This window comes from Ambystoma mexicanum, chromosome 13, assembly GCF_040938575.1.
Source record: "Ambystoma mexicanum isolate Mex_15411 chromosome 13, UKY_AmexF1_1, whole genome shotgun sequence".
NCBI classification, from domain to species: domain Eukaryota; kingdom Metazoa; phylum Chordata; class Amphibia; order Caudata; family Ambystomatidae; genus Ambystoma; species Ambystoma mexicanum.
In genome coordinates this window covers 87,836,685-87,850,422 of record NC_090938.1, presented here as the reverse complement: position 1 = coordinate 87,850,422, position 13,738 = coordinate 87,836,685, and the positions used below count along the sequence as shown (strand labels likewise).

The window sequence follows — 13,738 nt, the reverse complement described above, 5'->3', positions numbered from 1 at the left end:
GAAGATTGGGCCTTAGCTGTCTTTAGGTATTGCAAGTTTCGGTGATCGGTGATGACGTTAATGGTATGTCTGGCACCCAGCAGATAGTGCCGCCAAGCCTTGAAGGCGGACTTGATGGCTAAAAGCTCCTTGTCAGTAATGGCATAGTTTAATTTGGGAGCCTGAAAACTTTCTTGACCAAAATGCCACTGGGTGAAGCTGTTTAGTTTCGGGATCCTTTTGGGAGAGCACTGCTCCCATGGCTGAACTGGATGCATCCGTTTCCACTACGTATGGAAGCTCAGGGTGCGGGTTTCTTAACACAGGGCCAGATGTGAATTTTGCTTTTAACTCTTGGAAGGCGTTCTCGGCTTCTTCTGTCCACACAAAGCGTTTATTCTTTCGCAATAGCGTTGTAATGGGATGTACAATGTGTGAGAAGTCCGGGATAAACCTGCGGTAGAAATTGGCAAAGACAAGCATGCTTTGGACGCCTTTGACTGAGGTTGGCGAAGGCCAATTAAGAATTGTGTCCACCTTACGTGTATCCATCCTGATTCCTATCGGGGTCAGAATAAATCCAAGGAATTCCACTTCCGTAGTGTGAAAGATGCACTTTTCCAGTTTAGCATATAATTTATGCTGGCGTAACTTCTCTAGGACTGCTCGGACGTTCTTTACATGTTCAGATTCTCATAAGGAGTATACTAAGATATCATCGAAGTAAACAACCACACAAACATCAATAAGTTCACGGAGGACATCATTCTTGAAGAATTGGAAGGCTGCTGGTGCATTGCATAGTCCGAAAGGCATCACCTGGTACTCAAATAATCGGTACTTGGTGCGAAAAGCAGTCTTCCATTCATCGCCCTCTTTGACACATACCAGATGATATGCTCCCCGAAGGTCTAGTTTAGTGTATATACAAGCGTCCTTCACCTGTTCTAGTAGTTCAGGGATCAAAGGCAATGGGTATCGATTCTTGATGGTTATTTGATTCAGAGCGCGGTAGTCTATGCATGTTCTAAGGTCGCCTTCCTTTTTAGGTACGAAGAACAAAGCTGAAGATGCAGGGGACTTGGACGGGCGAATGAAACCATTAGCAAGGTACTGGTCAAGGTACTGGCACAAGTGGAGATTTTCAGGTTCCGTAAGAGCATAGATTCTGCTGCAAGGTGGTTGTGCTCCAGGTACAAGATCTATTTGACAATCATACGATCTGTGAGGTGGTAAAGTGTTTGCCTGTTCCTTTTGGAAGACATCCTGAAAGTGTTGGTATTCAGCAGGTAATTGCATGGCAGCTGGGATTACTGGGGCTAGGACTGAGTTCAGAGTTTTCTTTGGGTAGCAGGTGTGAGCACATTCTGGGAAGGTTAGTCTCTTCTCTCGCCAATCAATACAGGGATTATGTTTTTCCAACCAAGGTATTCCCAGTAACAGTTGGAACTGTGGGACCTTGATCAAATCAAACACCATAACCTCTCGGTGCGCATCTTGACCCAGCAATGTCATCTCTGCAGTGGAATGAGTTACGGGCCCAGAGACAATTTCCGTTCCATCCACTGTGGTGACGACATCGGCAGTGGTCTTTCGGGTGAGAGATCGATTCATCCTGGAAGCCAATTCACAGTCCAAATAGTTTCCTATGGCTCCACTATCAACGTATGCCTTTACCGCGTGCATGCGTGATGGCTGCTCTGGATCTACAAGGACCATGGGTATGGTGAAATGCGAGGTCAGAGTGTCCTTCTTTAAGCTCAGCAAGCGGACCTCTACACTTTCCGGGCTTTGTCTTTTCCTGAGTCAGGTTCCAAATGGTTTTCGTCTGCTGCTCCTATAGTTTTCTTGGGTGGTTTTACAGGGCAGTTCCGAAGAAAATGACCAGTAGTTTCGCAATAGAGACATAATTGCAGTTGCTGTCTTCTTTCTCTTTCCTTCTGCGTTAGGGGTCCTCTAACCCCCCCGAGTTGCATAGGTTCTGGGGCATCTACTCCATTGGAGGTTACGTGGGTTTTATTCAGCACCCTATTCTCAAACTTGGTTCGGTCAGCCTTTCTGGTTAGAAGTCTGTGATCTAACTGGACCACAAAATGTATATATTCAGCACAGTCTTGAGGCGGGTTCACGATTTGGGCCAAAACATCTTTGAGTTCTCCTCGAAGCCCTCGATGGAATAATGTGATTCGCTTGGCTTCAGGCCATTCGGTTTCCACTACTAATCTGTTAAAGGTTGCAATGTAAGATAAAAGATCCTGATTATCTTGCCGTAAGGATAAAAGTTTGTTATCCAAAGCCTGTCCTCAGGAGTGTCGGGCGAATAGTCTTTCCATGCTTGTTCGAAAACCCTGGAAATCTCGAAGAATCGGGTCATCCTGATTGACTAGTGGAACGGACCAATCCGCCGCACTGCCACTGAGATATGACAGTACAAAGGCCACCTTGGCCTGATCGTTCGGGAAGGCTCCAGGTCTACATAAAAAGTGCAAGCGGCATTGATTCATGAATATAGCAAACCTTTTTGGGTCTCCGGCAAAGCGTTCTGGTGGAGCCAAGGGAACGGCTCCAGGTAGATTTATCTGCACCAGGTTACTCTGTGGTACAGGAGCTGGACTTGCCCCGAGTCCTGGTAGAGGTTCTTGTCCAGCCTGGCTTTGCAATAGTTGTCTGGCCAAATCATCGGTTCGCTCTTTTGATACTATCAGTTCTCTCCTGAGGGCGTTAGTTTCTTGGCAGGCGGAATGCACTTCGGCCCTTAATTCCCCTAATAATTGCGCCAACTGATCCGTTTCCGAGGTCTCTATGACGCCCAGGTGGGTATTTGTGGGTAGGCTTCGCGTTCTGTTACGCTCACCTGATTCCCACGGGGGCATCGATCTGGACTGGCCCGCTGTCGCTTCCACCAGAGTGACCACGTAGAGCCGAGCTGACTGACTGGACAGACCTCTTAACTTCGTTTGTCGGGCCCGTATGAATATCCTTCTGCATAGGAGAAAGGGAATTAACCTCTCGTAATTTGAGTGTTAAGCCCCCCTTCCCACTCCCGTTGTCTGCCCACTGATCACTCCTGGTGTTCCCTCTTAATCTCACCTGATGGTGTAGAAAGATGAGCTCTCCATCTTGCATCGAGCGCAGGGGCGCGTAGACGACCAGTTACTTCACTAGCGTGGAGGAATTGGTGAATTCCAGTATTGACTCTAGAATCCAATAGTTAGTAAGAGTTCAAATGTCTGATCTTTACTCTGTCCAATTCCATGTAGATTGACAGTTTAACCACCACAAAGAGTCCAAATGGCAGTTGGTGAGATTCAGGTAAGTCTATAGTGGTTTTCCCCTTAGGGGCCGGGGCATGGCGATGATGCTGCGCCGACCCGAGATGAGATGAGTACCCCCCTGCAGGAAAATCAGGTAAGTCTTTGGGGGGTAGCTTGTAATGTCCTTTGGTTTCTCCTTAGGGGCTGGGGGCGGCGATGATGCAGAGTTAACTGCGCCGACCCGAGATGAGGTGTGTACCCCTCTGTGGTAATTCGGTAAGACTTTGGGGGTAGCTTGTATTGTCCTTTTGTATTCCCTTGCTCACCTTGCTTTTCTTGTCTCCTTAGGTGACAAAATTAAAACAACTAGCAATTTTACCATGGGTTAAGCAGATGAAGGGATGTTTTTTGAGACCATTATGATGTTGTTGAAGCAAGGCTTATACAGCCTTCCGTGGCCCCATGTACCACAGATATTTACCCTGTGAAGAAGGCAAAGGGGTCTATGGTCCAGGATTTTTGCCTTTGAACAACACTGTTGAAGCAGAATTTCTGGTGGTACTAAATCCTGCTACCATTCTCTGTAACATCCCTGCTGAGTCGACCCACTTCACAGTTATTGATTTGAAAAATGCCTTTTTCTCGGTTCCTTTGCACCCCGATTCCCAGTATCTCACAGCATTTGCATATCGTGGACAGAGATTTGAACACACAAAGTTACCCCTGGGGTGCTGTGAATTTCCAAGTGTTTTTAAAAGAGTTTTTCAGATGGATTTGGGGAACTTACAAATGTCCAGTACTGTAATGCAGTACGTGGATGATTTACTTGTTTGTAGTTCTTCAGAGGAACAGTGTAGAGAAGATTTATTCAGACTCCTCACCCACCTTGCGGAGAAGGGGTACAAAGTGCACAAAGAAAAACTGCAATAGTGTCAAACAGAAGTAGTGTATTTGGGATAGGTACTATCATCCGCAGGGAGAAGGGTAATTATTGAGAGAGAACAGTTTTTGGGGCTCTGTAACTATTGTAGGTCTTGGATTCTCAACTACTCTTGGTACAAGAGGCCCCTGCTGCAATTTCTCAAGAAAGCACAGAAAGAGAAGAGTCCGATCAAGTAGTCAGATGAAATGAGAACTTGTTTTCAGCAGCTCAAGACTGTGATGACTAATGCTCCCATTTTGTCGGCTCCAGATTACCAAAGTCATTTTTCCTTTTTTCACACACAGATGGGAATGTAATGACAGCGGTCCTAACACAGAAAACATCCTTAGGTAACAAACCCGTGGCCTATTATAGTGGGTTGTTAGACACAGTTATGCATGGTCAGTTTCCATGTGAGAAATCTCTTATGGCAGTGGTCGTTGCAATACAAAAGTCCTCAGCCATTACTATGGGCTGCCTGTTGACACTGTACGGGGAGCATGCAGTTTTTGGAGTTTTGGAGAAGTCGAAATCAACTTTGACTACTCAAAGATTTTCTGGGTACAAGGTTATTTGTCAAATGCTTCCGCACGACCTGTGATGTGTCACGTAGTAAACCCAGTGACTTTTCTGGCTGATCCAGTGCAGCCATGTGATGATGTTCATGATTGTGCGACCAACGAGAGAGATGAGGGAACAAGTACAAGTGTTAAAGAAGATGCTTTTGATACAGGCGGAACACTTTTTGTTGATGGATCATCAATGATTGATCAGGGCTCTTGTGAGAGACATACACGTTCAGCAGTTTTAAGTCTTGTGGGTGGTGAGTACCGGGCAGAGGTGGAGAAGCAATTGCTGTCCCATTAATCTGCGCAAGCAGCCAAGTTGGTGGTGCTTATTGAGGTGCTGGAAATGAGTAAGGGGAAGGCAGTCACTATTTACTCCGACTCTGCATCTGTTACCACAGTACATTCTGCGTTATCTAGATAACAGAGAAGAGGGTTTAGAAGATCTGATGGAACCCCTGTCCAGCATGATGCGCTGCTTTCACAATTAATTGATGCGCTAACAATGCCTGTGGTGGTAGGGGTTGTTAAATGCACTGCGCATACTAGTAACACTGATTTTGTAGCACTTGGTAATGATGTTGCGGACCGATGGGCAAAGGCTGCAGCTTTTTTGCTCATCCCAGATATCTTAAAGAAGTAAATGATGTCCAAACATGCACAATTGCCTGTCCTGTATATTGAACTCCCCTTGCTACAAATTGTTGAACTACAGGGAAAAGCACCACAGGAGGAAAAGGAGCTATGGGCGAAGAGGGGGTGTACACTCTCACCCTCACAGATTTGTTGTAGGGACAGGACCAGACAGGGAAGGTAGTGATGCCTGTAGAGTTACTTCTTGTGGCTTTTGAGCAATCGCATTTCCTGGCACATATTCCTCAGCAAAAAATTGCAGCAGAACGTCAGGAGGATTGGTTTGTGCCCAACCTCTCTGAGCAGGTGAGTAGGTTTATTGGTAATTGCACATTCTGTAAGGAATTCAATCCAGGAAATACTTTGAGGGTGGTAAGAGGGGTTATACCCCTCACCTTAAGGTCCTTTTAAGGAATTGCATGTTGATTTCATTGATATGTTACAAAGGTGTGGCACCTATCGTTATTTAATTGTGGTTTTGTGTCCATTTTCCTGCTGGCTTGAGGCTGGGCTCTTCGTGCACCCTGATGCCAAATGAGCGACCAGATTCTTGGTAAGAGAGGTATTTCCACTGTGGGGTATTGTGAATTGTTAATGTCCGCTAATTGGACTACCTTTTTTAATGCTTTGTTCACTGAAATTACTTCACTTTTGGGGTAATGGCACTTGTTGTGCTTTTTGTCCCACCCTCAGGCCAATGGGGTTGTGAAGACATGACTGTACTGCCATCCCTTAACAGCACTATTTTGTTTACAGATTAAGCCTGGAAAAGATCACCACCTTACTCCCCATGATGTGGTGACTGGTCGTAGAATGTTTACTCCTCTCTTACCCGCACACATAGGTACTGATGCACATAAGTCAGCAGAAATTCTGGGAAAGAATTTGGGGTCTATCTTAAGGCTTTAACAAATAGTGTCAGAATTGTGTCCTCACACGTTACTGCATCTCATCAGCAAAACAAGATCAAAGGTGGCATGGGACCAAACAAGTATCAGCATCCGTTGTTACTCCCCGGGGAGAGGGTCTTTGTTTGCTCTTATGTCCATCGCTGGAACAACCGTCAATTCAACTGACCCCATAAGGTCATCTTCTCCACTCCTATGGCTCTAAGAGTGGAAGGCATTCAATCTTGGGTGCATCTCCACAATGTTCGGAGGGACACCGTTACGCTACCACTGACGCCTGAGGAACAGCAGTTGACTAATAATTAAGATAAGTATAATCTAAGGAATCACAGATCACTCCAGCTGACACGGGGGAAGAGAGTGTATGAAACCTAAGAATTGTTTTAATAAATTGTCTTTTTTTTAAATTGTTTTAAAATGTAGACTTGTTTTAGTAGGAATTGGTTGTAGAAGGACAATGTGTTCAGCAATGTATAGAGTTCTTTTCCTTTTTCTTTTTTGGGGCATATGTGTTGGACAAAAAATGTGTACAGGGCGAGGATACATTGGGACATCAGAAATGCAACAACGTTTTGAAATTGATGTTGCATCTGATGATTCTTATGGGACTTTAGAAATTGTAAATGACTCACAAGGTTTTGCGGTTCATAATAAATGGTACCAGGACATGAAGAGAGTGGGAAGGGAGAGAGTAACTGAGTCATGTTACATATGCTCCCTCATTCCCCATGCTTCTGGTGTTCCTAGATTATTTATTCCTTATGAGGTACAAGTGGCAGATGCACGTTGTCTGGTGCACATAGCCCTATGCAGGGTTCAAGGGCAGTTTCAGGGGCAATTGGTAGTAGCTTCTGTCCTTCCGATCAATGAAGAATGTTCACATTCAACTGGAATGATCGTAAAGATGTTGGTTGTACACAAAGAGTGCAGCTTAACCTTGAGGGTCTGATACTCATAAACAACTAATGGGAGCAAGGGGTAATGAGTTGCAAGGCTGGAGTGATGGTGGGACTCTCTGAAGCCACTAATTTGGCATGTGGAAATGTTTAGAGAAAATATGTTTATTTCTTGTCAGGCTCTAGGAGTCTGAGAAATCTGTTAAGATCCATTTACTTATGTGTTATTTTCTGTGTTTTAATGGTGATGGCACGGTGCCTGTGGGTAAAAATCAAAACTGCAGCACCACTCTGCGTATTCCTGATTTGGCTGAAGGTACAGCAGCGATTCTCAATTTATTCTGGTCATGTGGACCCTTTTCGTACAAACAATTACCTCCAGCCTGGAGAGGTGTATGCAGCATCACTACTTCGCACATTCCCATCCTTGTGGTTCCACAGCGCCACCAACACAGTCTGAATCCATATTTGTGTCCCATTTGTCCCCCATGTCCCTTGCATTCCTTGTGTCATCGGATATGGACAATCTAGGAACTTTCCAGGATTCTGGAGGAACAGAATTTTTGAGATTGAAAAAATCTATGTGTCAGCAGCATCTTCTGAGGCTCTAAGGAACATTCCTGATAATTATCGCCTGTTTAGCCTTACTGAAACTTGTTTGTCCTCTCTATTGGCCCCAGTCGTGCAATCCTCTGTCAACGCAAAATGGATTCAGATAACCTGTTAAGAGTTGCTATAATTTGTCTATTCCTCTGTGCTAGCATTCAGTGTCATCAAAGAAGAACTCAGGGCTTTGCGTCTTGTAGCCCTGCAGAATTGTTATATCCTGGAACTCCTAACAGCTATGGAGGGTGGGGTGCGCCATAGATTGGGCAAGACATGCAACACATATGTGACTCCTAATGACTCAGATAACAAAACTTTGGCTCAAACAATTACTGAACTGCAAACTCTGAAGGGGCCATGGAAAGGGAGGCAGGAATTACTGATGATACTTTTTTGTACTCCCTTTTCTCTTAGATTCCATCGTCGATGAACATAATCTTAAAAGTAATTTCACCTGTTCTGTTGTTGGGGTAGCTGTGGTCAGTTTGCAGATGGCTAAAGTGCTGGAGGGCAAGGGAAGATATGATCGCTGGTAAACTGGAGAGCTCCTTGTCCTAAGAAATACGCATCTTGTGAATTCATGGGGTTGTTTGAAGCAGGTGGCATCTTCTGGGGTACTTGCAGAGACCAGTACTAATAGATTTTAGGAGAACAATTCTGTTGTCATAGAGTGGGCAGAACTCATGTGAATAGAAAAAGGTCAGTCATGTAGAAGTCATAAAAATCGGACACCAGACAGATATGGTCAATGCAATTTCAAACATGAATAGGTCAAAAGGTCATCTATGTGTCTTTCTCTTGTCTTCATGTGCTTAAGTGTTTTTGGGGTAGGTCTGTGTGCATCATTGATGGGAATTCTTATGTTGTGTAACTAAGAAGCAAGGCAGCCACCAAATATGGAGAGGTCTTTGGGAAAGGGTGTGTTGAAAATGTAAACCATGTAATTATATGTTTTTAGGGGATTGTGTTATAAGGACTATGGCCAATCAACTGTGTGAGTTTAAGATTTCTCTGTACAGGACAACCAATCATGTTTTGGGGAAGACTTTGTAATGCTATCTGGGGGAGGGTATTAACAGTTGCAAATTGTATATAATGTGTGTTCTGTGTGTGGTTCAGAGAGACCAGTGTTAGTTTGACTCTCAGGTGTCATCTAAGCCCCCTCCCGGCCATTCTACAATAAACTTGCTTTATGGACAAAAGGCACACTTATTCATTTTAGAGGTGGGCCTAATTTGGGTAAAGGGGCAGAGCTAAAGGTCCACGCCCACATAGGCCAGATGGAACTATTGTGCTTAGGGACTACTGCAATGGGGGAACCCCTTGAAGACGTACCTTTTAAGCATGTCCTCCATTTCCTGACTTACCCATTGATGGCTGGGTTTTGTTCATCTTTGTGATTGGATCTGATCTGAAAATGGGATTGAGGGTCACTAGATGTAGAATGTTAATTCTGGAGAGTATGAGATCAGGGTCCTGTACATGAAGAATCTGTTGAAGGACTTGATCTTTCCCCTTGATGGGGCTGAATTTATCCCTCAAAGACCTTCTTTTAGGACTCAACTGCAAGTGGACATGTGATCAGCTGCTGGACCGCAGGGGCACCCACCTACACCTTTATTATCCAAAAATGAATGTATTCCATAAAATATATAACAGGGCCAGGATTCCTCAGATAGACACACTATTTATGCACAGCTCATGCTACATTATCTCAAATACCAACAGGCACATGTTGTGCCTTAATTAATTTGAGCTGATAGTTGATTTGTCCAATTAAATGCCTAGGATATGTTGTGCAAATCTATCATGAAATTTGCAACCTGTTCTTCTGCGATTCCATGTTTTTGCTCATGAGGTATTTACTGCGTGGATCTTTCCCGTGCAGCAAATATCTCTCTTGCTGCCTACTCCTCATCCTCAACCTGACCAGCTTCTTTGAAGAGGGTTTCCTCCAACCCCCCAAACACCACCTAGTATTCCCACAAAGAGATGGACACTGACTTCATACCCCTGCTCTAACCGTCCACTCAACAAACACCTTATTCTCTCATGCTCTACTGCTCCCTTTTGGTTATTTGTTGTGGACTCTCAACACCACACACCCTGCACACCCCTGCGCTCCTCACCTACTCGCCGCCCACCTCCCGAGCTGCAGCTTACCCCCACCAACTTTGCGTCCCAAAGTAGTCCAATGATGCAAAGGCATCGTGGTAAAGGTCTGCACTGCAGAGGCAGCATAGGGAAGACATGTCACCTCTTACCGCGATACATCATTCTGTCAACGGGTTGTCCAGATTGTAAATGGAGGATAGCACTGGTAAGCAAGACCACGCAGAGCAACAGAGGTTTGAATCTTGGATCCGCGCTTAGAGACCGAACTCAGGTATGGTATTAGGTGTGTTATAAAAAAACAATAAATAAATAAATCAAATAAATACATTTTATTTGCATCACCTGCAGAGAAAGGCATGAAGGCGTTGTTCTTCTTAAATCTGCCATTTTCATCCAAGAAGTTTCCTGGGCTGAAGTTTTCTGGATCTGAAAAATGGTTCGGATCATGAAGTACAGAGGACAATATTGGGTAAACTTCCATACCCTAAAAGAAAGGAAATGTAAAAAAGGTAAATTACCATTAAAGATAATGGGGTTTATGATTTGTGTTGACTATCATGTGCCAGAAATTGCAGTTGTAAACCCCCTCGCCCCATTATTTCTAACATCAAAGAAAGGGTCTATCTAGAAGCATTAGACAAGGAAAAGCTTATTTTGTGCAGGATCACAGACACAGAAAGTGGAACATTAACTCCATCTCCATCCCCGCTAGACATTGGCCACACTGCAGTAACCAGAAAATGCATGGATATGTTTTAAACGAGCTTTTCAAGTGCAGAGGCTGGGAAGTGAGGCCGCCTTATTTCCTGCTGATTTACAAAGAAATGTAGATAAGGTTTGTAAAAGCATTCACAAAGCTCTGAATAGCTACTGACGGACACGGTCAGGGTCCATTTGCAACTTGAAAGCATCCCGTGGTAGTGTTCTTCTGCATCCTGACCTGAAGATTTTTGGAGAGCATATGGCAGTATCGTACGATCAAGTCCTACTAAACTGAAGGCCGCATCACAGTATGGCTGATTTTGGCAGAGATGCTTGCGCTTTACCACCACCTCGTGGCTAAAACAAGGCTACTGAGCGAGAAGAGTTAGAAGGGAAGGGCTAAGGAGAAACAAAATATCTGGTTGTCATAGAAACAGGCAATGCTGTTGGATTGCATTGGAGGCATCACCGATTGTTATTGTTCATGTCATTACGCTCACCACGGCAGCGCAGGCACATGCAAACAAAAGAAAACTGCACAGCCCTGTGTAGTATGTTGAGCAACACTGTGACACAGATGAGTTGTGTGTGTGTGTACAAACAGTTTAGGGCCATTCTGTATTATTAAATACTGAATCGGACGGGAGGACAGCTCTGTGGCAATGCGCGGTCTTGGAAGCAAGACCAAGCTGAGCAAGCACAGGTTTGAATCCCAGACCCGTGCTTGGGGGAAAAAAAATAAAAAGCTCTTTACAAATAATGGAACTAGCACCTAGAAACCTACGGGTTATGTGGCTGTAAATAAGCCTTTGTGAAATAACAACACAGTATGCAAGGAGATTGCAGGATATTAATACAAATACATATCCATTTGCTATTTAGCTTGTTTTTCATAAATAAACGTTAATGCAAAAAAAGTGTTTCGTTGGTTGGATTTGTTTGCCTGGCTGGTCTATCTAATGCGGTGGGGATAAGGGTGGAGGAGAAATGTGGCAGGAGACAAGAACATGGATGTAGAAAGTGTGCAGATGAAGCGCTGCTGGGTGAACAGAGCACCTCTGGCCCAAATCCAAAATTCAAAGACACATTTCTATAGTAAAAAAAAGTCTCTGCGAGCTTGCATTTAAAGGTCCTGTTAAAGGAACATCTTTTTTTTACGTAGCAAATTCAAGCTCTAAGAAATGCTGTGTCTTAAATCCAGAACGACACCTAAGGGGTGCCGTAATTAAGAACCTTTTTTTAGGGGCAAAAGTGACGCTGCTTTGAGCAGAATGTGTATGGACTGGCTGCTCTGCACTTTCTGTCGTCTCTAGGGGTGTTGTGGGGCCATAAGGCACTTGAGACCGCCACTTTTTTTCAGAATATGGTGCTATTTAGTAAAGTGTTGTTTTGCCATAGAACATCACTTTTCTAAATGTGCTCTATCCTCAGAATCAGGGCCCGAGTCTCTCGTTCAAGACCCTGCCCTAGTTCCTCTTTTAAATACTTCATACTAGTCCCTCTTTCTAGTCCCTTCTAATTCACCCCAGTCCTTCATGCCAGTCCCCCTTCTTCACCCTAGTCTTCCTCCTTACATTAATCCTAATCCTTCCTTTTAGTGCTTCTTCGTCATCCTATTCATTTTCCTTCATCCTAGTTCAAGTCCTTTTACTACACAATAGTCCTTCTCCTTCATCCTAGTCCTTTGTCCTAATAATTCTCCTTTGTCTTTCTTCTTTTGTCCTTTTCCTAGTCATTGTCTTTCTATGTCATTGCACATCACTTTTGTGCTTGTTCTTTGTTCTTGTACTTATTTCTAGTTCTTCTTTGCCCTCATTTTGTTATCCTAGTACTAGATATTATTTGTCCATGCCCTTCTTCATCATCCTGTTCCTTCATCCTAGTTCTCCTTTTCCCTTCTCCATTGTCCTAGTTATTCTACTTTGTCCTAGACCTTTGTTCTACTCCCTTTGTCCTTGGCCTTCTTCTTCATCATATCACTTCCCTTTTTGTTTTTCTATCTTTGCATTTAGTCCTAGCCCTTCTCCTTTGTCCTAGTCCTTCTTCCAAGTAAATCTCCTTCATCCTAATTCATCTCCTTCATTTTAGTCCTTCATTTTAGGGTTTAATCTCAGTCCGTCTCCTTTGTCCTAGTGATTCTCCTTTTTCCATCTTCTTCCTCCTCATAGTACTTCCCTTTGTACATGTTCTTTGTCCTTGTATTTAATCCTAGTCATTCTCCGGTGTTGTAATTTGTCCTAGTCCTTCTCCTTTGTCCTAGACCTTTGTTCTACTCCTTCTCCTTTACCCTAGTTTTGTGCCTTAGTCATTCTCCTTTTTCCTTATTCATCATAGTATTTGCCTTTGCAATTGTTCTTTGTCCTGGAAGTTATTCCCAGTACTTCTCCTTTGTCCTAGTCTTTCCCTTTTTCCTTGACTTCTTCATCATAGCACTTCCCTTTGTACCTTTTGTGCTTGTACTTAGTCCACACCTTCTCCTTTGCCCTAGTTCTTCTTGCAAGTACCTGTCATTCACCCTAATTCGTCTCCTTCTTCTTAGTCCTTCATCCCAGTCCTTCTCCTTTGTCAAAGTCCTATCTCCTAGTCATTCTACTTTGTCCTTCTTCTTCATCATACCACTTACCCTTTAGCTTGTTCTTTGTCCTTGTACTTATCACAATCATTCTCCTTGGCTGCAGACCTTTGTCCTAGTAATTCTACTTTGTCCTTCCTCATAGCAGAGCTTGCTCTGTGTGCTAGTACTTATTGCTGGTCTTTCTCATGTTCCCTAGGTTTTATTTTAGCTTAGTACGAGTACTTTTTGTTTGTCCTACTCCATCCCCTTCATCCTACTCTTCATCCTTGTCTTTTTCCTTTTTCCGAGTACCTCTCCTTCATCATAACTCTTCTACTTCATTTTAGCTCTTCTCTCCAGTTCTTCTCCTTCTTTCAAGTAACTCTCCATCATCCAAGTTATTCTCCTTTTTTCTACTCCTTGGTCCTACTTTTTTTTCCGGTCCCACGCCTGTATTCTTGGCCTTCTGCTTCATCCTAGTTCTAAAGGGGCAGATGCCAAGTCACAAGCATGAGCAGAAGTATACATTGCGAGAATATTATTGAGGTGAGCAGTGTTGCCACTATAGGTGCAGTTAATGTTTGGCTGGGTCATTAGAGAATT

At 43.8% G+C, this 13,738-nt stretch overlaps 1 protein-coding gene across 1 annotated transcript in view; it reads right to left on the bottom strand.

Moving 5' to 3' along the window:
• Positions 1–13,738, bottom strand: part of LOC138520914 (cytochrome P450 2G1-like) — a 79,612-nt gene that overhangs the window by 22,382 nt on the left and 43,492 nt on the right. Inside the window, exon 8 of the mRNA XM_069633341.1 lies at positions 10,222–10,363. Coding sequence (XP_069489442.1) covers positions 10,222–10,363 — 142 coding nt within the window. The remainder of the gene's footprint in view (positions 1–10,221; positions 10,364–13,738) is intronic.